The following is a 22616-nucleotide window of genomic DNA, read 5'->3' on the forward strand; positions in this document are numbered from 1 at the left end:
GTGTCTAGTGGAGGTTAACACACGCTGTCATCCTCGGTGACAACTGGCCGTTTCCACGGCAACGAGACGAAATGCAGGAGCAACATACCACGCTGGCATCTTCCTGCCAGGTACTGAGCTACGGGGTCAGAGGTCACTCGAGCAGGTATGACAGGAAGGTGGGGAGCAATATAGACCGAGATTGGTCCTAACCGACCAATCAGGTGGAGTCCTAACCGACCAATCAGGTGTAGCGCTGCTGGCAGAAACACAAACCGTCTAATTCGTATGTGAGACCACAGATCCTGGCTCCGAACTGATCACACCAGCTGTGTGTTATTTACCAGCCAACACACACACACACACACACACACACACACACACACACACACACACACACACACACCCTGCTGAGTCAGGTGTGTGATGGAGGCACACAGATGGTGACACACACATGTAGCGACACACACACACACACACACACACGTCAACAAACATCACGTCTGCGGCAGCGACCTACGATGAAGGCGTGCGGTGATGATGATGATGATGATGATGATGGTGATGATGATGATGATGGTGAGGAGGGTGAGGAGGGTGTGTGAGACTCATTCTTTGTGAATCATGGCCAGAGGGCGGGGCGGCCTACACGCCATCTGTCAGCGAGCGGTACCGTCATGTCACATGACCAACACGCCGAGTCGAGTCACCAGAGATAGAAACGATGAGTCAGCAGGAACAGACCACTCGACCGGACCGGTACCAGAACAGCTGTCTGCTGGACGACCCTCCAGCGCCGTGGAAACACCACCAGGCAACGAGAAACACAAAGTACCGGCAAGCCCCGCCCCTCTCTGGGGTCACGACCCAAAATCTGGACAAAAACAAAATCCAAGTTCAAGCCGGTCCCCAGACTCCGTTCAGGGCTCTGTGACATCATCACTAGAGTGGGTGACATCATCACGAAAGTGGTGACATCATCACTCGAGTTGGTGACATCATGATCACCCCAACATCTCCTGAAGCAATTTAAAAAAACAAGTTCTGCTTCAGCCAGATCCTTGTATCCATGGAAACACCAGACGCTTCAAACGCATCAACCTTTATTTATCATGATCATCGACGACCAATCAATTCATCTGAAAGGGGGGGGGCTGAGTGAACCTGGACTGTTTCACTGTGTGAACCTGGACTGTTTCACTGTGTGAACCTGGACTGTTTCACTGTGTGAACCTGGACTGTTTCACTGTGTGAACCTGGACTGTTTCACTGCGTGAACCTGGACTGTTTCACCGTGTGAACCTGGACTGTTTCACTGTGTGAACCTGGACTGTTTCACTGTGTGAACCTGGACTGTTTCACTGCGTGAACCTGGACTGTTTCACTGCGTGAACCTGGACTGTTTCACTGTGTGAACCTGGACTGTTTCACTGCGTGAACCTGGACTGTTTCACTGTGTGAACCTGGACTGTTTCACTGTGTGAACCTGGACTGTTTCACTGTGTGAACCTGGACTGTTTCACTGTGTGAACCTGGACTGTTTCACTGTGTGAACCTGGACTGTTTCACTGTGTGAACCTGGACTGTTTCACTGTGTGAACCTGGAACAGGGGCGTGTTCTGGCACTGAAGCTAACTCTATGAGCGTCGCTGGCGGTGAGCGTCTCTATTTTTAGCTGCAGTATTTTTAGCGCTGCTGCTCCTCTTCCTCTTTCATGTCGAGCCATTCGGTGAGATAAACGCTGCTGCGAGCAGAACAACCGTTTAAAACGTCTCGTTAACAACAAGCTAACGCACAACAACTGCTCTGCTGCTCCCGGCAACGCCCCGGGGTGTACCCTGGTCTACCCGGGTCCCAGTCCGTCCCTGTACACCCACCGCTGTCTGGATGGTTGTGTGTTCACATCCAACAAAAGTGATGTATGTTCACACCAACAAGCTATCAGTCACCTTCAATGCTACTCACATGCTAACGCTAACAACAAGTTAACTCAAATAGAAAACTGAAACCATTAAAGCCTCAACAACTAACATTAAATGCTATCAAACATGCTAACCCAACAAATAAAGATATACAGGTGGAACAACACAGCTTAAAACATGCTATGCTAACAGTTGTAGCAGCTAACACCACAAAAGCAGCAATTCAACGCTAAAAATGAACAAGCAATGACAGCTAAATGCTAAAAATAATGAGGCATGAAACTAGCTGATGTGGGGCTAATGCTACCTTAAACTAGCTTCACTTGATTTGAGTGATTGGAATGCTAGCAGTTAGCTTCAACTACTTTTAGTTGAAGCTAACTTTGTTATCTTTGCAATAACACTAACAAAACCATTACGTCCTGTTAGGGTTATGAAGCGTTAGCCTATTAGCTCAGTTCCTGGCTTTTCACTTTCATTTGCCAACAGATAAAGAACCATAACCACATGCTAATGCTAACGCCCAGAGCTACTTGTCTCTTCACACCTAAGTCACAGGTGGAGAAACCACTCCTTCTCCTCTTCTTCCTGCCCCCCCCCTGGTGGTGTTGTTTGCTGGGATATCAGTCTTGTCTCATCACGCCCCCCCATCACCACCCCTCTGCCCCCCCCCCCCCCCCGCCAGTGTGTTTGTTATAGAGCAGGAAGGCCTGAGACGGATCGCTGCACAAACAAATGTTTGTTCTGCCCTTCATAAACCCCAGAGACACACACACACACACTAACACACACACACACACACACACACACACACACACACACACACACACACACACACACACACACACACACACACACACACACACACACACACACAGAGAAACATCTGACTGATGTTAAATAGACAGAAATTAAAAATGAAAAATACACTGATCGTGTGTGTGTGTGTGTGTGTGTGTGTGTGTGTGTGTGTGTGTGTGTGTGTGTGGACCAGCTGTCCACCAGTTACTGGTCTCACTGGAAGAGAAGAAAAGGGGGGCAGAAATTAAGGATAGACAGACAGACAGGTCAATCAGCACGGCGGGGTCAGAGGTCAGGAGGGGGCGTGTCTTTACAAGTTATGGAAACACAATTGAGGGGAGGGGTCGCCACACTTGTGATTATTCGTCACACTCTGCCTCCTTTGTTGCTCCTCTTCCTGCCTCCATCCCTCCACCCCCAGACGGATGGAGGGATGAGGGGGTGTCAGGGGGGTGTGGGGGGTACGGGGGGGTAAAAGGGGGATTAAGACACCAGCAGCCTGGAGGATGAGGAGGATAAAGAAGAAGAGGAAACCAGCAGAGGTGACAGACGAGCATTAAAGAGAGATGGATGGATGTAGTAATGAAAGCACGGGGGGGGGGGGGTCACATGATTTATTCAGAGGAGGTGGGGGGGTTGGATTAAGACTGAAATCTGCCACCTGATCCACGCGTGTGGGGCCCCTCAGGCGTCCCCGGGGGCCGGGGGCCACGGGTGTGATGGGCTGTTAATGGGCAGCAACACGGCTTTAATCAGATGTCAGGCCCCGCCCCCTCCACACCCACGTCCCAGGGGTGTGTGTGTGTGTGTGTGTGTGGTTATTAACACCAGAGTCCCATATGCTGCCCGCCGACACACACTCACACACACACACACACACACACACACACACACACACACTGATTAAAGTTGTTGCATTTTTTTGTTGAATATTTCAACATAACAAATAAATAAATAAATGCATCAATCTTTAACCCTTTCGGGAGCAGCAGCAGCAGCAGCAGGAGCGCCGCTGCCCCCGGTGCTCAGGCTGCGGTACTGCAGACACACGTCACGCGTGTCCAAACGTGTAAACGTAAACAAGGTGAAGTCGTTCGGGGCTCCGCCCCTCACAGAGCCCTGGACCAATCAGGGCGCTCCACACTGAATGTGTGATGAATAAAGAAGACCCCCCCCCTCTCTCGTCCCCATCAGTGAATTAATGAAGACATTCGTCTCCCTCCCTCCGTCATCCCTCCATCGCTATTAAAATCTCATTTTGTCATCTGCACCGATCCATCACTCCCCCCCCACTTCTCCTTGATCTCCTCTCCGTCCCCCCCCCCTCGTTCTTTCCTCTCCTCCTTTCTAATTACTCTGCCCTCATCCTCTCCTCTTCCTCTCTCCTTCCTCTGTATTTCCTTCCCCCCCCCCTCCCCTCTTTTCTCCCCCCTCTGCCCCCTCACACCTTTCCCTCCTTCTTGCCCCCCCCCTCCGTTCCATTCCTTTTCTCTCTCCATCCATTGTTTCCTTCTTTCCTCAGATCTTCAACACTTTTTCTTTCCTCCCCTTCCTCTGCTCATCACCCCCCCCCACCCCACCTCTCATTAAGTCCCCCCCATGGCGGCCCTGAGGCAACACATATGGCCGTCACGCTTCCACACCATTAAATAACCCCCCTAACCCCCCCACTGGTGTTCCCTGTTGCCCCTTCCTCTTATTTATATATCCCTCCACCCCCCACCCCCCATAGGGTCTCCCTCATTGTTTCTGTGCTCCAGAAAAGAGTGTGTGTGGAGGGCATGGGGGGGGGGTGAGTGGTTTCCATGGTAACGAAGCACACTGCCGCAGTGGATGGGAAGGGGAGGTGGAGGGTGTGAGGCGAGTGGAGAGAGTGAGAATGAAACAGCCCCCCCCCCCCCGAGTGTGTGTGTGTGTGTGTGTGTGTGTGTGTGTGTGTGTGTGTGTGTGTGTGTGTGTTACACAGACCAACTTGACTGCTGGAGTCAAGAACAAGTTGAAGAAAAGAGAAGAAACGTCTTTGTCTCCACAGCAGGAATGTCAACACACACACACACACACACACACACACACACACACACACACACACACACACACACACACACAGGATACTGCAGGACAGGTGGAGGAGGTCACTTCTTTTGACTGGGAGACGAGGCTCCGCCCACCAGGGGGCGGAGCCTCGTCTATGTACATTTTTAGATACATCTATAATTATAATCTATAACTAATTAATCCTCTACAATTATTCAACATTAAGACGTATTTAACAACAACCTGATGTTTTATTGTGAAGGTTTATTCCTATTTAAATCTACTTCCTGTTTGTGTTTCCTCTTCATTTGACACAACTCTTCTTTGAGTGTAACTTGTGAATGAAACTAGTCTCACACACACACACACACACACACACACACACACACACACACACACACACAGGTACACACACTCTGAGCTGGGAGCATGTATTATTGATTGCAGCTTTGTTCGGGGTTAGCGCAGCATGTTAGCCACTTAGCGGCTGGGGGGGGGGGGCGAGCGAGGAGCGGGGTGTGTGTGTGTGTGTGTGTGCGCCGTCTGACCCGCGTCCAGCAGCCGCTGCTCCATCACGCCGCAGCCCAGCACCTCCATCCAGTCGCCGTGGAAACACACCTCCATCTCGTAGGAGGGGTGTGTGAAGGGGAAGGAGCAGTCCACCCAGCGCACCGGCATGCCTGGGGAGGGAGCGCCAGGAGGTGAGCGCCTGAGCTGCTGATGTCACTTCCTGTGTGTGTGTGGGCGGGGTCACCTTCTCCGAACAGGTGTGTGATGAGGCGTGTCAGCGTGCGCTTCAGCTCCGCCTCCAGCAGCTTCACCGCCTCCAGGCTGTGGACTTCCTGTTTGTGCTCTGAGCGCCGCCCCCTGCCCTCGAACAGCGACAGCTCGTCGCCGCCCTGCACACCTGAAAACAGCTGGGGGGCCCCCAGGGGGCGGGGCCAGCACAACGGTTACCGCCATGTTAAAAAAGAGGTGTCCCCCCACATGGGTGTGGCGTCATACCTCGTGTTTGGAGAAGAGGCGGACCCCCTCCATCTGGTGGAAGACGGGGTAGTGGGTGGAGTCGATCTGGTCCCGCCTGTAAACGTCTCCGGCCAATAAGAAGGCGTCCAGGCCGGAGCGCACCAGCTCTACCTGGTGGGCGGAGGTGTGGGCGCGGAGCATCGTCGTCCTGTGGCGCCACAGGAAGTACACGTTCAACGACGAGCCCGTCGGCATGGCGCCCGCTGAAACTAATCGGTGCAGGTGCATTGTGGGTAATGGGCGGCGCCGCTCACCTGTTCAGGTAGTAGTTATCGCCTTGGTTTCTGCTGGGGTGGTCAGGGGGGATCAGCAAGCTGTCAATCAAAGCAGGGACAGACCAATCAGAGCCATCAATAAAACTAAATATTGATTATTTATTATTAATTATTAACAGGTCAATCAATAAATAAATCGTCAAACCTGTCGAAGTTCTGCTCCACCGACACCACCGGGCTCAGGTTGTCGTGGACGGAGAACAGGGGGGTCCCACCCCGGCTGGGGTAGGCACTGGCGGGTGGAGAAACACGTGACTTCCTGGTTTGCACTCAAAGGCATTCTGGGAAATGTAGTCTGGTTCCCTACCTGTAGAAGTGAGCTTTGATGCGCTCCTTCACCAGCCAGAGAGGATGATGGGATTGGTTGTGCAGGTTGCGTCCGACCTTGGACAAGATCTTTGGCGTGACGTTGGTGATGTCATCACGCGGGTAGGCGTGGCCCAACACCTCCACACAATCCTGACCAATCACGGGCTGAGGGGCGGGGCCATCTGTGCTGAGGTGTCGGTGTGACAGGAGGCAGCAGCGATGGCACCGAGGGAGGGGCGGGGACTGAAGGAGGTGACGCACGAAGATGCTGAGCCTCATCCTGATTGGTCCATCGATCTGAAGGGAACACGACAGCTAGCGTTAGCAACGAGCTAATATCTGAGCAATATCAGCACAATAGATAGATAGATAGATAGATAGATAGATAGATAGATAGATAGATAGATAGATAGATAGATAGATAGATAGATAGATAGATAGATAGATAGATAGATAGATAGATAGATAGATAGATAGATAGATAGATAGATAGATAGATAGATAGATAGATGGGGTGGAAGGAGAGGAAGCACAGGAGGAGGAGCATCAGGTCTGCAGGGCCAGGGGAGGTGGGGGAGCTGAACCGATTGAAAAAGCTGTTTATGACATACTTCCTGTTGATACATGTGGGGGGGCGGAGCCATGACGCTAAAACTAGGTTAGAGAGATCAACAACTAGCAGCTACGATTAGCACAAGTTAGCATCCTGTTACATCATCATTCAGTGACAGGACAGAGGCGGTGTGGGGTCACATGGCCATCCATCTGGTTCTGGTTCTCCCTGCGGGCCTCCAGCGTGATGAGGTCAACCGGGGGGGTCAACCGGGGGGGAAGGGGGCAGCGCCAAGGGTCCGATGCGAGCCTACGATTAGCTGCTAACTGCGCTAACGGGTATACAGGGAAGGTTAAACCCACAGGAAGCGAGCCGAGTCAGCTGTTCTCCCCCGTCGTCCGACATCCGACAGGACGAGGCGACCCTCAAATATTTGTCCGTCGTCACGGCGACACTCTGGGGGGGCCGTCCTGGACCCAGACACAGGGTGTTGCATTGCAGAGGCGCTGCAGCAGAATGGATTATCGCTGCTGCTGCCGTCGGATCGGAGCCGTTTGGAGGACTCCTGAAGGTCACGCCCACTTTCACAGCTGCACAAAGTTTAGCTTCCTTCGGCGCCGTTAGCAACGGCGGCTCCGCCACCACATCCACACCCCCTTGCCCCCCCATAGGAAGATAAATGCCTTTAGTGGGATGAAAAACGTCACGTCACAAATGAATACCCCGCGTTCCATTAAGGTCGCGGCGCCGCGTCGTTAGCAGCGCTCGTCATTTGTCCAGGCGGCTGCTAAAGGTCGCGTCTGATGCGTTTCCTGCCCCCCCCCCGCCCACGACGTCATCATCGTTAACGCGCCATAAAACTGTAACAAGGACGAAGAGGCGGCGCCGCTTTGGACCCACGCAGAGGTCGCGCCCCGTCGTTAAGCCGGGATGGACGTGCAGCTTCCCGCAGGGCAGCACTGTCGGTCCCGCCACGTTTGAGTTCGGGTGGGTCACAGGTGAGTTCACGGCCCCATCCTGCCTGTCAGCCCCGCCCCCCGTCTGGAGGGCGGAGGAGACGCTACGTCTCCATTATGGCTAAAGGTCACCTGATCGATGGCGTTTAATGGACCCTGTGATCAGATAGGAAGTGAGATGGAGGGCGCTTGTGTTAGCTAACCTTGTCTGAGCTTCGCAATTTTTGTTCCCACGGCGACGACACCTGCAGACAGGTGTGACCCCGCGGCAGCCTGGAGGTCAGCGGCGGCGGCTCGACTTAAACGAGAACACTGAGGTTAGCAATCGTGCTGTTAGCATCTGAGCGTTAACGTCTGAGCGTTAGCATCAGGGCATTAGCATCTGAGCGTTAGCATCTGAGCATTAGCATATGAGCATTAGCGTCTGGGTGTTAGCGTCTGCCGTCGCAGCGCTGGGGAGCTGACAAATGAGTGCAGAGAAAACAGAAGTGAGGTGGCGCACGACAGCCACTGATTGGCCGACCCTCATCATGTGACCCTCATCATGAGTCTGATCACCTGCCCCTCAGGGCTCCGCCCCCACAGCACCGGAAGGCCAAACCCCTCCTCCAGGTAGTGGGACCAGGTCTTCCTGCTCCCCCCTTTCTCTCCTGACCCCTGACCCCGCCTCCTAATAGTGATTGTGGGCGGACCCAGAAGCTCCGCCTCCTCTGGTCTGAAGGAGAAAGTGAGTCAGGAAGGACGTAGGAGAACGATGGGAACGTGTGGAGGAATAAAAAGAACATTTAAGGGTGGGGGTGGGGAGGGACTGATGGGGGGGTGAAGGTCGTTCCAGGACGCGCCGCCACTTTAAACCAACGCCACGGCGCCAGCCAATTGCTTGACGGCAGCTCCCATCACTCCTGCAGCAGCCCAGCTGCCTGCAGCCGACCAATCACAGACAAGAACACGGCGCTCTGCTTTATGGCTGCGGCATCGCCGTGGAGACGGTGGCAGGATTTAAGGAGGTCACATCCGACGGGGTGACACCTGAGTCTCGGGGCGAGACACAGGTGATCCGACGAGGGCTAGCTCCAGCGCTAGCAGAGGCCAACGCTAACTGCTGATCCAGAAGTGGAGCCCCATCATAATAAAAGGCCTGTGCTTTTATTTTGGTAGTTTTCTGCCTGAAGGAGTTCTATTGGTTCTGATCTTTTATGTCCTCCTCATCCTCACTTCACTCCGCAGGTTCTGTCTGCTCTTCATCTCCTCCTCTTCCTCCTCCTGTAATGAAGCTGATGGCGCTCTGCTCCAGGAGGAAGACGAGGAGAAGTGCTACATCAACCTGAACACAGGATGAACAACGTAATAAAAGAAGAGCAGGAGAGGAAGAGGAGAGGAGGAGGAGAGGAAAGGGAGAGGAAGAGGAGAGGAAGAGGAGAGGAAGAGGAGAGGAAGGGGAGAGGAAGAGGAGAGGAAGAGGAGAGGAAGGGGAGAGGAAGAGGAGAGGAAGAAGAGAGGAAGAGGAGAGGAAGAGGAGAGGAAGAGGAGGAAAGAGATGAGAGGAAGAAGAGAGGAAGAGGAGGAGACGACAGGAGAGGAAGAGGAGATGGAGGATGTTTAATGGTCAGAGGAGAATTTGCCGAGGCTGCAGCTCCGTGTCCAATTTGTTTCCCTTCACTGTCAATAAAACACACACACACACACACACACACACACACACACACACACACAGTTTGCTGACTCCACAGAACGATGACGGTGGAGCAGCTCTTCATCACCTCTGGTCACCTGTTGGTGTTTGGTCACATGACCCGAGCAGATCAACAGATGATCAGCTAGCCGACGCTAAACAGCTAAACCAGCTGGAGGCGGGACTACTGCTCCCGGTTGGCCCATTACAGGTCAGTCTCATGGCGTGATGGGCGGGGTCAATGTAGCTCCGCCTCTGAGCCAACAGCAGCGGCAGCATGAAGCAGTTAGCCACTAGCCGCTAGTGTTTGTTTGTTTACTGCTAGTGTTAGTTTGTTTACTGTCATCGTCCGATTCTCCTCTGAGTGCCGGTTGAGTCGTCGTCCTGCAGTAGTTCCACCCCCACATCAGGCTCCACCCCCCACAGCCGTCCTTGTCTCTGCCTCGCTGCATCTGACGCAGCGCGGGTTGACGTACGACCAGTCGGATGAAGACGGGCGTGTGTTGACTGCTTGGATTGGACAGCTGATTATTGTTTACGACCACAACCAATGAAACGCTACGTTTAATCTGCTGTTAAACCTGAGTGACGGTCTCCACAACAACAACCAATCAGGAGACGAGGGGACGAGGAGCTGAGCGACCATGTTGCCGGTTGTCGTAGTTGTTATCGTTCTTATAGTTGTTGTTTAGTTGTTGTTATAGTTGTTGTTATCATTGTTGTCATCGGTGATGTTACCGTTGTTACCGTTATTGTTATCGTTTTCGTCGTCGTCGTTATCGTCATCATCGTCGTCGTTATCGTCGTCGTTGTTATCGTCATCATCGTCATTGTTATCATCGTCGTTGTCGTTATCGTCGTCGTTATCGTCGTCGTTATCGTCGTCGTTATCGTTGTTATAGTCGTTGTTATCGTTATAGTCGTTGTTATCGTTATAGTCGTTGTTATCGTCGTTGTTATCGTCATTATCTTTGTTATCGTCGTTGTTATCGTCGTTGCCGTCGTCGCTGTCGTCGTCGTTATCGTCGTCGTTATCGTCATTGTTTTCATCGCTGTTATCGTCGCCGTTGTTATCGTCATCGTTATCGTTGTCATCGTCGTCGTTATCGTCGTCGTTATCGTCGTCGTTATCGTCGTCGTTATCGTCGTCGTTATCGTCGTTGTTATCGTCGTTATCGTTGTTGTTATCGTCGTTATCGTCGTTGCCATCGTTGTTGCCATCGTTGTTGCCGTCGTCGTCGTCATCGTAATCGTCGTCGTTATCGTGGTTATAGTTGTTGTTATCGTGGTTATAGTTGTTGTTATCGTTGTGGTTATCATCGTGGTTTTTCTCATTGTTGTCGTTGTTGTTGTTACTGTTGTCGTTGATGGTGTAAACAACGGCAGGCGGAGCCGATCAGGACCAGATCGATGACTTAGCAGCTGTGGGCTGCAGGTTCCTGGATGGTTCTTCTCTGTCAGGTCCTGGGGGGCTGGACGTGCTCCGCCGCACCTGATTGGCTGTTGACGCTTTGCTTGAGGAGGGCGGAGCCTCAGGAGCCTTCAGAGGCCCACAGGCCATAAATCAGGGATTTAGGAGCTGAAAAGTTTCTAGCGTCCAAAGTCCAACGCCAGTGATGTCATCGATTGTAAACAACACCAAAGGTGAGGAGGGATTCACTGCAGGAGGAACCTGATCACTGATCACTATCAGCTCAGGAAAGGATCAATACCAACCAGCAGAGGGCAGCTGGCTAAAGGAGGAACAGCGCCATCTGCTGGTCTGGAGCCACTGAAACTGAGCTAAAGCCAGAGGGTCCAATCAGAACCAGAGGCATTCAGGTTCATTTGTGTCAAACAGTGAATTCTTTTAGCTCGTCGACATTAAACGTCTTTTATTGATTAATCAGTAATAAATGAGTCTGGTGTCAGATCCAGTATGTGAAGAACATGACACACACACACACACACACACACACACACACACACACACACACACACAGCAGTGCCATTGACCTTTACACTAAAAGACAGCGAGACATCAAAACACAGGAAGTGTCTCTGACCTTTCACACACCCACCATACACACACCCCTTCAAAATAAGACTCAGCTTTGTGTGTGTGTGTGTGTGTGTGTATAAATGTCAGCCCTCGATCATCATTTCCTCATCGTGATAGCTCTGACATCACTTCCGCCTCTAACCGACCCAGGCTGTCCTAACAAGTCATTCATCTCATTTCTACAAACGACCAATCAATCGATTATTGATTAAAATCATGTGCACACGTCTTGATTTTTCAAACAAGAAGAGAAGCTGGACGACTATCGATCACTGATTTCATGCTGATTGATTTACTGGCTGGACGTTCTTGACTCCAGAGCATCCAATCAATGGAGTCAGCTCAATGATGTCACACATACCTGACAGGCTTCAGTGCAACTGGTTCCGACTCTGCGCTGGGGTCAGCCTGTCACCAAACCTCAGTCATGAAGTGTCCAATAATCCGAGCCCCAGGTGGTCCCTGAACGCATCTTCACCCCAATCCGCTTCAGGCTCCCCAAACCGCAAATAACGACCCAACGCCGTCGGTTCTGACCCGGGTCAGCTGGTGTCGGTCCGGATGAGTCACGCAGTTCACGCACAACCACGAACCCGCGTGTTCGCCTCCAGACTCCCTATAGCTGTAACCCTCCAGCTGCACGACTGACAGGTGTCAGCAGCGGGTTAGCTAGCAGGCTAACCCCCAACAAGGACACGCTGGAGGGGATAAGAGCCCTCAGCGGCCCCACATGGTGCCGGTTCGTGTTCCGGGTCCAGACGGCAGAACGCCACCGCACCGTGGGTTCGTTAAAACAGAAGAATAACACAGTCAGACGAACTTTAACGTGGAGAAGAGGAGCTAACTCACCTTCTGTCGCTGTCCGCCGTGGGGACTCTGCTGCCGGCGGGGGCACACCTGCGTCAAGACGGGGAACTAATCCCGATTTAAAATTCAGAGACGTTGTATTTGTACAATTTAACGACAAAAAACGATTTTTAAGTATAGATTATGATAAAAAATGAATTATTTCAGGTGATAAAGTGCCAAGATAAAGTCACATTATTGACAGGCAGGCTGTGGACGCACGTCACAAGGGTCCTGAAGTCCGAGGCTCGTACAGCGGCGCCAATAGCAGCTAGTGACGGGCAGATGGAGCTTCATGAAGCACTGGAGCCTTAGCATCAGTATTAAAGCTTTAGCGTTGTAGCGTTAGCATTTATGTTAAAGCTTTAGCATTGTAGGTTTAGCATTAATTTTAAAGCGTTAGCATCGGAGCCTTAGCATCATCCCTGAGGACACGCCCCCTCCCTTCGGAACACTCTTTAAAGCCTCGACACGTACTGTGACGTCACCAGAAGCGGCATCATGGCGGCATCCTCACGCGCACAGGTGCTCTCTCTGTACAGGATGATGCTGAGGGAGAGCAGCCGGTTCCCGTCCTACAACTACAGGTAGGAGCTGCGGACCCGGAGCCCCGGTCGGCTCGGTGCGGACAGGCTGTCGGCTGGGAGATGCTAACGTCGCTGCTAACGCGTCTGTTTACATCACAACCCGCGTCATCAAGTTACCCAACCGTGACTTCATACAAATAGCGGGACCGGCCGGTCCGGACCCGGTGGGTCAGGCCGGTTCTGTCAGGGGGGCTGGGGCTAGACGGAGCGGGTTTGTCCCCTCTTTGTCTCCGAAGTGCTCCGGTGGTCTTTAACCGAGTTTGACCCGGTACCGGTCCGGATCAGTGTCAGGCTGATAATTAAGATAATAATCAGATTCATTACCAGGCTAATAAACAGGGTAATAATCTAAATATCTGGCTAATAATTCGGTGAAATATCAGCAGAATCCTGTTTTAAGTGGTTTTCGTTAGATTCACTCTGCTGTAGAACAAAAGTAAAAGTAAGACAAGAGTAAATAATTTAGAATTGAGTCAAAAAAAGAGGAAAAACGACATTAAAGATAAATAAAATGCAATTCAAATCATTTATTGTCTCGTGACTAGTAAAGGACCAACAAATCATTCTTTACTTCCGGTTAGTCTTTAGCTCTTCCGGTTTGTTTACTGGAGACCGCACGTTGGCTAGCAGGAGGCTAGGTAGCGTCGGACGGCTAGCACGAGCTCTTAGCCTCGCATGGAGCCGCCTCCGGAGCGCCTCCCTTCGGTCAGCGGCTTCAGTCCATGTCGGTGCTTCGAGGCCTTCCTGCTGGTGGCGGGTCTCCCGTGGACCGGCTGGGGGTCCCGGTCTGGGGATCCGCTGGACTCGATGTGACAACCGGCAGAGTCTGTGTAATATTAACAACGACCGAAAGATGTGAAGGACATTAAACACAATAACAACACAATAAACAACAACAAGTGGGCGGAGCCAAGACGTTCACGGTGGGAATAAATACAATTAGAGTAGAGTAGAACTTTATTGATATAAATATAAACATACAGATACAACAACAACTGCTGCTTCATTTCTCCTCATCACTGCATGTTGATGCTATTATCACGCTAACAATCTGGCTAATTAACAAGATGATTGTCATTCTAAAATTTAAAGTCAGGCTCATAATCAGGCTAATAACCGGATTAATAATCGGGCTAGTGATTTGGCTAATAATCGGGCAATTAATCAGGCTACTGATCGTGCTAATATTTGGGCTAGTGATTGGGCTAATAATCGGGCTATTGATTGGGCTAATAATCGGGCTATTGATTGGGCTAATAATCAGGCTAATAATTGAGCTAGTGATTGGGCTAATAATCGGGCTAGTGATTGGACTAATAATTGGGCTAGTGATTGGGCTAATAATTGGGCTAGAGATTGGGCTAATAATCGACCTAGTGATTGGGCTAATAGTTGGACTAGTGATTGGACTAATAATCGGGCTAATTATTGGGCTAGTGATTGGGCTAATAATCGGGCTAGTGATTGGACTAATAATTGGGCTAATAATCGAGCTAGTCATCGTGCTAATAATTGGGTTAGTGATTGGGCTAATAATCGGGCTAGTAATCGGGCTAATTTTCATGTTAGCTAAATAACGAGCTAGAGATTGTGCTAATAATCGTACTAATAATTGGGCTAGCCTTCTGACTTGCTGAACCTGAGTTTTTCTAGAACTTTTGGGGTCCCCAGAGGAGGTCTAGTCTGGTTCAGACCCCCAGAGGACCAGAACCCTGGGCTCACAGTGGGCCCTCACACTGCGCCGCCCAATGTGTCTCAGCCAATCAGCTCACAGCTGACTCAGCAGAAACACCACATCAATACATTACTGGTGATTGACCTCCAATGATCAATTATTAATGCCTGTCTGTTGATTCACCTTCATCTGGTGTCTCCTACTCGTCTTCATCGGCTGAGCAGTGTTTTCCTCTCTGTCAAGTGTGTGTGTGTGTGTGTGTGTGTGTGTGTTTGAGGCTGCGTCTTCAACTGTCACTCGTCTCTCATGGACATCAGAGAGTTTTGAATTATTGAGCGATGAGATGAAGGATGGCTTCCTCTTCTACTTCCCCTTCTTCTTCCTCATCTTCCTTCTCCTTCCTCTTCCTCTTCCTCTTCCTCCTAACACTTGACGTGTCTCCTACAGGTCGTACGCACTGCGGCGAGTTCGCGATGCCTTCAGGGACAACAGGACCGTAGAGAATCCACAAACAGTGGAGAGACTGTTAGCAGAGGGACAGCAGACACTGGCACTGATCCGCAGACAGGTGACGCACACACACACACACACACACACACACACACTCAGCTTGACTTGGTGGATATGAATGCAGATGAACACCTGTTTCCTGACCGACCACCTGTCATACACACACACACACAAATACCCACACACTGTACAAGCACCAAACACACTTCTTCATTACTGAGGTACTCCAGGCTAATCACCTTGCTGCTGGTCACTTTGTTCCCATCATGCATCAGCAGCCTGTCTGGCGCCTCACACACACACACACACGCTTTCGGACCACTTCCTGTTTCCTGTTGAGCGTCAAACGAGTATGTTCTTAGTAAGTAGAGTCGACCAATGAGCGTCATGCTCCATGAATTCTGATGAGTCATCAAAGATCAGAAGCTTAAAAATGGCCGACTTCCTGTTCGGTTCAGGAGCGTGTGTGTGTGTGTGTGTGTGTGTGTGTGTGTGTGTGTGTGTGTGTGTAAAGATGATGGATCACAGCTGCAGAGCTTCAGACTCCACATCTTCCATTTAACGAGGAAGAGGAGAGGAGCCGAAGAGCGGGCCCCTGGGGCCCCGCTGTGGGCGGGGCGTCTGCGGTTTGGAGGAGGTTCTGTGTGATTGGTGGGTGGAGCTGTTCTCAGTCTGTTTACAGTGTTCCTCACTTCAGCTAAATTTACTCTCTACACACCCACACACACTCTCACTTCAGAGTGTGTGTGTGTGTGTGTGTGTGTGTGTGTGTGTGTGTGTGTGTGTGTGTATGTGTGTGTCAGCAGCAGCGCTCAGATTCCTGCTCTTCGTGTCTCGCCGCCGTCGGCCGTGTTGGCTGGGTGGAGCTAAGCGCCTCATCACAAATCCCACACCTTTATTGCGGCGCTGCACCTGAACGCCTCGTGGTGCTGCTAGCTTATGGAGCTTTAGCACCGCAGTGGCACACATTCAGCCCCCCCATTCTACCCCCACCCCCTCCTGCTGGGGTCAGTGACTCTGAACTAGACTCCATGACTCTGAACTGGACTCCATGACTCTGAACTGGACTGTCTGCGCTGGAGAACTAAAGCTAACGGCTAACAAGCATGTCCTGATGAGGAGCGAGTCGGCAAGGACTGAATCATCTTCGCTGTTCTTCCTCCGCTCGAGGGCGGTCCTACAGCTCTCCCCGTACTGACTCGTGGGCGGTCCTACTGCCCTCCACGTGTTGACTCGTGGGCGGTCCTACAACTGTCCCCGTATTGACTCATGGGCGGTCCTACAGCTCTCCCCGTATTGACTCGTATTGATTTCTGACTCTTGAAGCCTCCAACTCCGACCGCTGCTTCAGAAGCTTCCGGACCAAATCGACTCTAAAAATATCAGGACTGAAGTTTGTAGGAGTCAAAGACGCCGAACAGACCCAGAGCTGATCAACCGGCTGATCAATGGACTGATAGATCAATCAACCAGGTGTTTTTCCTGGCTCAGACTGTAACTGTCTTAACTTCCTGGCTGGTGGGGGTTCCCCTCCCGGCTCCTGGCTGCGTTGAACCGTTACTTCCTGTCAGCTGATTCCATCAAACAAATGTTTTGGCCAGCAGGAATTTGAACAGCTGAAACTTTATTGACATTCCCTCCCAGGAGTCACAGCTTTGGGCAGATTAAACTCAGACAAACGTCCACATTTATTCTGACTCAGGTTCTCTCTGTTGGGTTTATTGTGTCGTGTTAAACTGGCAGCTGATTGGTGGAGGAGGTCGAGACCTGTGTGAATGGGCGGGGCCAACCCGGACCGAGCAGCTGTTCACATAAGTGTGGTTTTATTTTGTGCTGCTGTTTAGAAACACGAGTCTGACGCAGTGATGGTACTTCCTCCTCCTCCTCCTCCATCTTCATCACTGCTCTAGTTTTTCCTCCATCGATCGTCTGAATCTCTGCGTCTCATTATCGTCCGTCGGGTCGTATCGACGCCGCCGTCGCTTCTCTAGGTTTCTGTCGCCGCGGCGACGAAGAGGAGTAATACAGTCTGTGATGGGAGCTGGATAGCATGGAGCTGGTCCTGGTTCTGGTTCTAGTTCCAGGTGTCTGTGATTTCCCATCATGCCGTTGGAGCCCAGAGGACTCACAAGTCAGAGGATGGCGGATCACACGGCGTCGGTGTCATGGGGGGGACTCCTCACACTCGTCTCCTCGTTAGCAGTGGCGCTCGTTAGCGGTGGCGCGTGACGAACAGCCTGCCCGTTCCGCCGCCGTGGGAGTGTCTGACTTCAGTTTAATCACCAGTCATTAGTCTCAAAGTGAGCCGTGATTGGTCGAGGCCGCGCTCGTGGGGGAACGACGAGTGGGCGGGGCCGTTTGAGTCGTTTTAGCCAATTAACGAGACGAGAGGCAGGAAGTTCGTTAAGGCTGCATGATGGGGGGGACTCCCAAGGTCACAGGTTTCCTGCTGGTGTCCCACTGCATGCTGGGGAATGGGGCGGGTCGACACGTCCCCCATCAGTACAGCTCCTCCCAAACTTTGTCCAGACAAAACACATCAGCACCAAGACGTGATGCTAGCAGTTAGCCCCGCCCTCACCCGCCACCCAGTGGGTGGAGCCAGGTGACTGGTTCACCCGTTGATCACATGACTGCTGGTCCAACTGGGAGGTGGAGACACGACGTCTGCAGAGACTAAATATGGTAAATGGACCGGCGCTCCTCACAGCTCGTGAATAATTAATGAGGAGATGCCACCAGAGGAGATCTCCCGCTTCAGAAAACACACAAACGCTCCAAAGCTTCGCCCACACACGCAAAGCTCCGCCCACACACCCCTACTTCAGCACCTACCGGTAGGAGGGGGGGCGACGTTCAGCACTGAAACTGAGGGGTTTCGGTTCATTGGCTGTTGGCTGAACACAACCGTAACGCTGCACTCTCATTGGTTGAGGTTTGTTTGTAAATGGCGTCATCCAATCCGGAGTCGTCTTTGCTGATCCTAGCCTGGATGGGCGTCGACCTCACTTTTCACTTTTATTTTAGAATGGATGGTTTCCACGGAAACACTCACCTGGTGATATGTGAGGAAGCTGTGTGTGTGTCTGTGAATGTGTCACACTGTAACGGATCCATGTCTACCGTAGCCCCGCCTCCTTCACGTGGCTGACGAATGATGTCACACAGCTTAAAGTAGCCACGCCTCCTGCTGCTCTTCCTCCAATGAGGAAGTCGGACCTTCTCCTTCCTGTGATGGAAGTGATGCGAGTTATTAGTGGGCGGTGCCAACACCTTCGACCTTCTTAACGCCTGCCCCTTCCTGTCAGAGGCCCCGCCCACCTTGCCTGTTTCGGTCCATCCTGTCTGCAGGGCCTTGGCTGGGCCCGCCCACAGGGTTGGGTGTGGCCAATCAGCATGTCTGTAAAGTTGTGGGTGTGGTTAACAGAGGACCACTGTTGCCACTGACGACGACAGGTAGCCTAAAGACGTGTGATGTCACACCCAGTCACGTGTGAGGCCCCGCCCTCAGCCTGGCACCAGAAGGGGCCAATCACAGACCTGGGCCCTGCCCCCCACTGGCTCCATCCTAGACTTATAGGCACACAAATGTCCCAGCATGCTTTGCTCTGGTTAAATGTTCGTGTTGATGGAGATCAGATGTGAGAGCAGCTGAGAAAAGAAAGATGGAGAGAATAGAGAGGGAGGGGGGCATCCCTTTGTTAAAACCACCGCCGCAACAATTTACATGAGAGCCCCGCCTCCCACCAGCTGATTGGTTCAGAGAGCTGCCTGCCTCAAGGCCAACCCCCTCCCTCCTACGCCACACACCAGCCAATCAGGATGTCACATAGAGGGGGGCCCCAGCAAGAGAGAGAGGGTGAGAGAGGGGGCTGATAGGAGAAGAACTGGTTTGTGAACAGACACTGCCCCCTGGTGGCGCCGCAGGGGAATGGCTGTGTGTGTGTGTGCGTGTGTGTGTGTGTGTGTGTGTGTGTGTGTGTGTGTGTGTGTGTGTGTGTGTGTGTGTAAGGCGTTTTCTGACATTAGTTACCCTCATGTGTGTAAATGTTTTAATTTAGGATTTACCGTCAGGAAATGTTCACCAGTTACACACACAGAGACACACACACACAGAGACACACACACACAGAGACACACACACACAGAGACACACACACACACACACACACACACAGAGACACACACACACACACACACACACACAGAGACACACACACACAGAGACACACACACACAGAGACACACACACACAGAGACACACACACACACACACACACACACACAGAGACACACACACACACACACACACACACACACACACACAGAGACACACACACACAGAGACACTGCATCTCCTGTTTGACAAAGTAGTTCAGACTGATAATATTGATATAAAACAGAAACTCATCCTGCAGCACCACCGGAACAGTCCAGGTTCACACAGTGAAACAGTCCAGGTTCACGCAGTGAAACAGTCCAGGTTCACACAGTGAAACAGTCCAGGTTCACACAGTGAAACAGTCCAGGTTCACACAGTGAAACAGTCCAGGTTCACACAGTGAAACAGTCCAGGTTCACGTAGGGAAACAGTCCAGGTTCACGCAGTGAAACAGTCCAGGTTCACACAGTGAAACAGTCCAGGTTCACACAGTGAAACAGTCCAGGTTCACACAGTGAAACAGTCCAGGTTCACACAGTGAAACAGTCCAGGTTCACACAGTGAAACAGTCCAGGTTCACACAGTGAAACAGTCCAGGTTCACACAGTGAAACAGTCCAGGTTCACACGGTGAAACAGTCCAGGTTCACACAGGGAAACGGTCCAGGTTCACACAGTGAAACGGTCCAGGTTCACACAGTGAAACGGTCCAGGTTCACACAGGGAAACGGTCCAGGTTCACACAGTGAAACGGTCCAGGTTCACACGGTGAAACAGTCCAGGTTCACACAGTGAAACGGTCCAGGTTCACACGGTGAAAAAGTCCAGGTTCACGCAGGGAAACAGTCCAGGTTCACACAGTGAAACAGTCCAGGTTCACACGGTGAAACAGTCCAGGTTCACACGGTGAAACAGTCCAGGTTCACACGGTGAAACAGTCCAGGTTCACACGGTGAAACAGTCCAGGTTCACACAGGGAAACGTCCAGGTTCACACAGTGAAACGGTCCAGGTTCACACAGGGAAACGGTCCAGGTTCACACAGTGAAACGGTCCAGGTTCACACAGTGAAACGGTCCAGGTTCACACGGTGAAACGGTCCAGGTTCACACGGTGAAACGGTCCAGGTTCACACGGTGAAACAGTCCAGGTTCACACAGTGAAACGGTCCAGGTTCACACGGTGAAACGGTCCAGGTTCACACGGTGAAACAGTCCAGGTTCACACGGTGAAACAGTCCAGGTTCACACAGGGAAACGGTCCAGGTTCACACAGTGAAACAGTTTTTCCTGACTCCGCCCTGTGTCCTCCTGCAGGTGACCATTGGTCGGATGTTTGAGACCCAGAGGATTGTGGTTGAGGGTTTGAGTCCCATTAGAAGTTGACCCGTTGATCGCTGACGACTCCCAGCAAACAGGAAGTGACCTCAGAGACGCCGTCCTCCCATTCACCTGCTTCCTGTTTGACTGGAGTCCATCAGGAGGAAGAGGAGGAGCTTCCTGACATGTGGGACGGACTAAAGCAGCTGGAGTTAGTTTGGAGGTTTCATGGATGCACCAATCAGAGCTGATCACTGATCGATCAGCTGATCCTCATTGATGCATCCATGACCGTTCTTTGTGTTACTGTCTTAAACGCACAACTGTACGACGGGTCATGTGACGCGTCGTCCGACGGGTCATGTGACGCGTCGTCCGACATTAAACCTAATCGACTCAGCACCTGTTTGTTCTGGTTTCTGTCGGGTCCATTCTCCTGATCCGACCCGGGTTGAGGTTGGGGGGTCTCCAGAAGGCCAGGGGGCCCCAGCAGAGCTAGTTTCTGCTCTGGGGGGGTGGGGACAGGAGTCGGGATCGGACGGAGTCACCTGACGGGTCGCCGGAGGTCCAGCAGCTATTTTTAGTGTGGCATGCTGGTTTAAGGACTCTGACCCACTTCCACTCAGGTGGGGGGGTCACGCTGTTCAAACACGGGTTCCTGTTTCATCAGCCTGGTCACGCGTGTGATTGGATCGGGTCACGCGTGTGATCACACTGGCTCCGGGCCCCAGAGAGGACAGAGGAGACGCTCCAGGATCAGGAGCGCTGCAGAACCGCCAGCCGCCACTGGGGGCGGGACTTATGGAGGAGCTGTAGATGTCCATGATGTCACCGCCCAGACAGCTGATTGGACGGGATTCGTTGAGGTCAGAGGTCAGTCACTGTTTACCTTTGTGGAAAACAACAAGATGACGTCACCGATCTGGATCCAGATCTGGTCTGGATCCAGATGAAGGACTGTGATGTGCTAGCAGTCCTGGCTGCAGGGGTCTTGCGCTGAGGCTCATGGGTGTTGTAGTCCCCCCTGAGCTGATAACCAGGTGTTGACACAGCCGACACAGGGTCTGGTTGCCCAACATCTGGTCCGGTTGCCCAATGGGGCCGGCGTCCTGGACTGCTGGACTTTGTCTGGCGTCACGTTCAGATGGGGGAGGGGGGGGTGTCAGGCCAGGATGAACAAACAACTGGAGCCTCAGCCTGAAGGGCCGGGGCCCCGACGCGACTGCAGGAGGCTCAGGCTAACTGTACAGATAGCATGTTAGCATGTACATCCAGAAAATAACAAAAAACAGATGAAGACCTTTTCTCTGTATTCATGTAATACGTATAGTATATATACATCTCCCCATCTTGTATTTGAATAAGCTCACTTGAAGGACTGAAGGCTCTCACTCACCAACTCCACCCACTACCTGTCAATCAAGCACCCAACCAATCACGGCGCATCTTCCACAAGGACTCAGGTTAACAATATGGTGTAAGGCTACCTGCTGTTAGGAGCAGAAGTACCTGTAGTGGACTTCATGAACATGTAGAGTCAGAGCTGAGTGAGTCCAGACAGCAGGAACCGCTCTGAGGGAACACCATTCATTTAGAAGCAGCGTCACAAAAATAATCCGACAAACACATTTAATTACTGTTTGTGTTGAGTTTATCTGTGTGTGTGTGTGTGTGCACGCATAATTTATGTATATTTAAAATGTATATTTACAATACGGGCCAGAAATTTGCGCACATTCTATTGGCTGACGGCATCCTGAAGTGCACTACGTTCCGTGAGACACAAAAGTGTTTTAAAGGTAATACAGATAGAAGGTGGTGGTGACATTTAAGGTGTGTATGCATACACACCTTAAATGTATATAAAATGTATAAAGTTTTGTATATATACAATTATAATGTGTGTATACTTGTGTATATATATGTGTATACGTACACACACATATGTGTA

At 51.7% G+C, this 22616-nt stretch overlaps 2 protein-coding genes across 2 annotated transcripts in view; one reads left to right on the forward strand and one right to left on the reverse strand.

Annotated features, from left to right (window-relative positions):
• The window catches only part of fars2 (phenylalanyl-tRNA synthetase 2, mitochondrial), a 17960-nt gene extending 7966 nt beyond the window's left edge, over positions 1-9994 (reverse strand). The window contains exons 1-8 of the mRNA XM_068343888.1: positions 9868-9994; positions 8059-8153; positions 6345-6643; positions 6183-6269; positions 6017-6076; positions 5742-5910; positions 5491-5653; positions 5285-5416 (exon numbers count right to left, since the gene is read on the reverse strand). Of these exons, the coding sequence (XP_068199989.1) occupies positions 5285-5416; positions 5491-5653; positions 5742-5910; positions 6017-6076; positions 6183-6269; positions 6345-6643; positions 8059-8153; positions 9868-9979 (1117 nt within the window). The 5' untranslated portion in view covers positions 9980-9994. The remainder of the gene's footprint in view (positions 1-5284; positions 5417-5490; positions 5654-5741; positions 5911-6016; positions 6077-6182; positions 6270-6344; positions 6644-8058; positions 8154-9867) is intronic.
• Positions 9995-12627: 2633 nt separating this feature from the next.
• lyrm4 (LYR motif containing 4) lies at positions 12628-22511 on the forward strand. The gene is made up of 3 exons (XM_068343893.1): positions 12628-13001; positions 15124-15244; positions 20663-22511. The coding sequence occupies exons 1-3, from the start codon at positions 12916-12918 to the stop codon at positions 20729-20731; spliced, it is 276 nt and encodes a 91-aa protein (XP_068199994.1). The 5' UTR covers positions 12628-12915; the 3' UTR covers positions 20732-22511.
• Positions 22512-22616: the final 105 nt, after the last annotated feature.

This window comes from Antennarius striatus, chromosome 20 (genome assembly GCF_040054535.1).
Source record: "Antennarius striatus isolate MH-2024 chromosome 20, ASM4005453v1, whole genome shotgun sequence".
Taxonomy (NCBI): Eukaryota; Metazoa; Chordata; class Actinopteri; order Lophiiformes; family Antennariidae; genus Antennarius; species Antennarius striatus.

Coding starts and splice junctions, on each gene's coding strand:
- lyrm4 (XM_068343893.1), top strand. CDS start 12,916: ATGGCGGCATCCTCACGCGCACAGGTGCTCTCTCTGTACAGGATGATG. Junction 13,002..15,123: donor TTCCCGTCCTACAACTACAG/GTAGGAGCTGCG, acceptor TGTCTCCTACAG/GTCGTACGCACTGCGGCGAG. Junction 15,245..20,662: donor TGGCACTGATCCGCAGACAG/GTGACGCACACA, acceptor GTCCTCCTGCAG/GTGACCATTGGTCGGATGTT.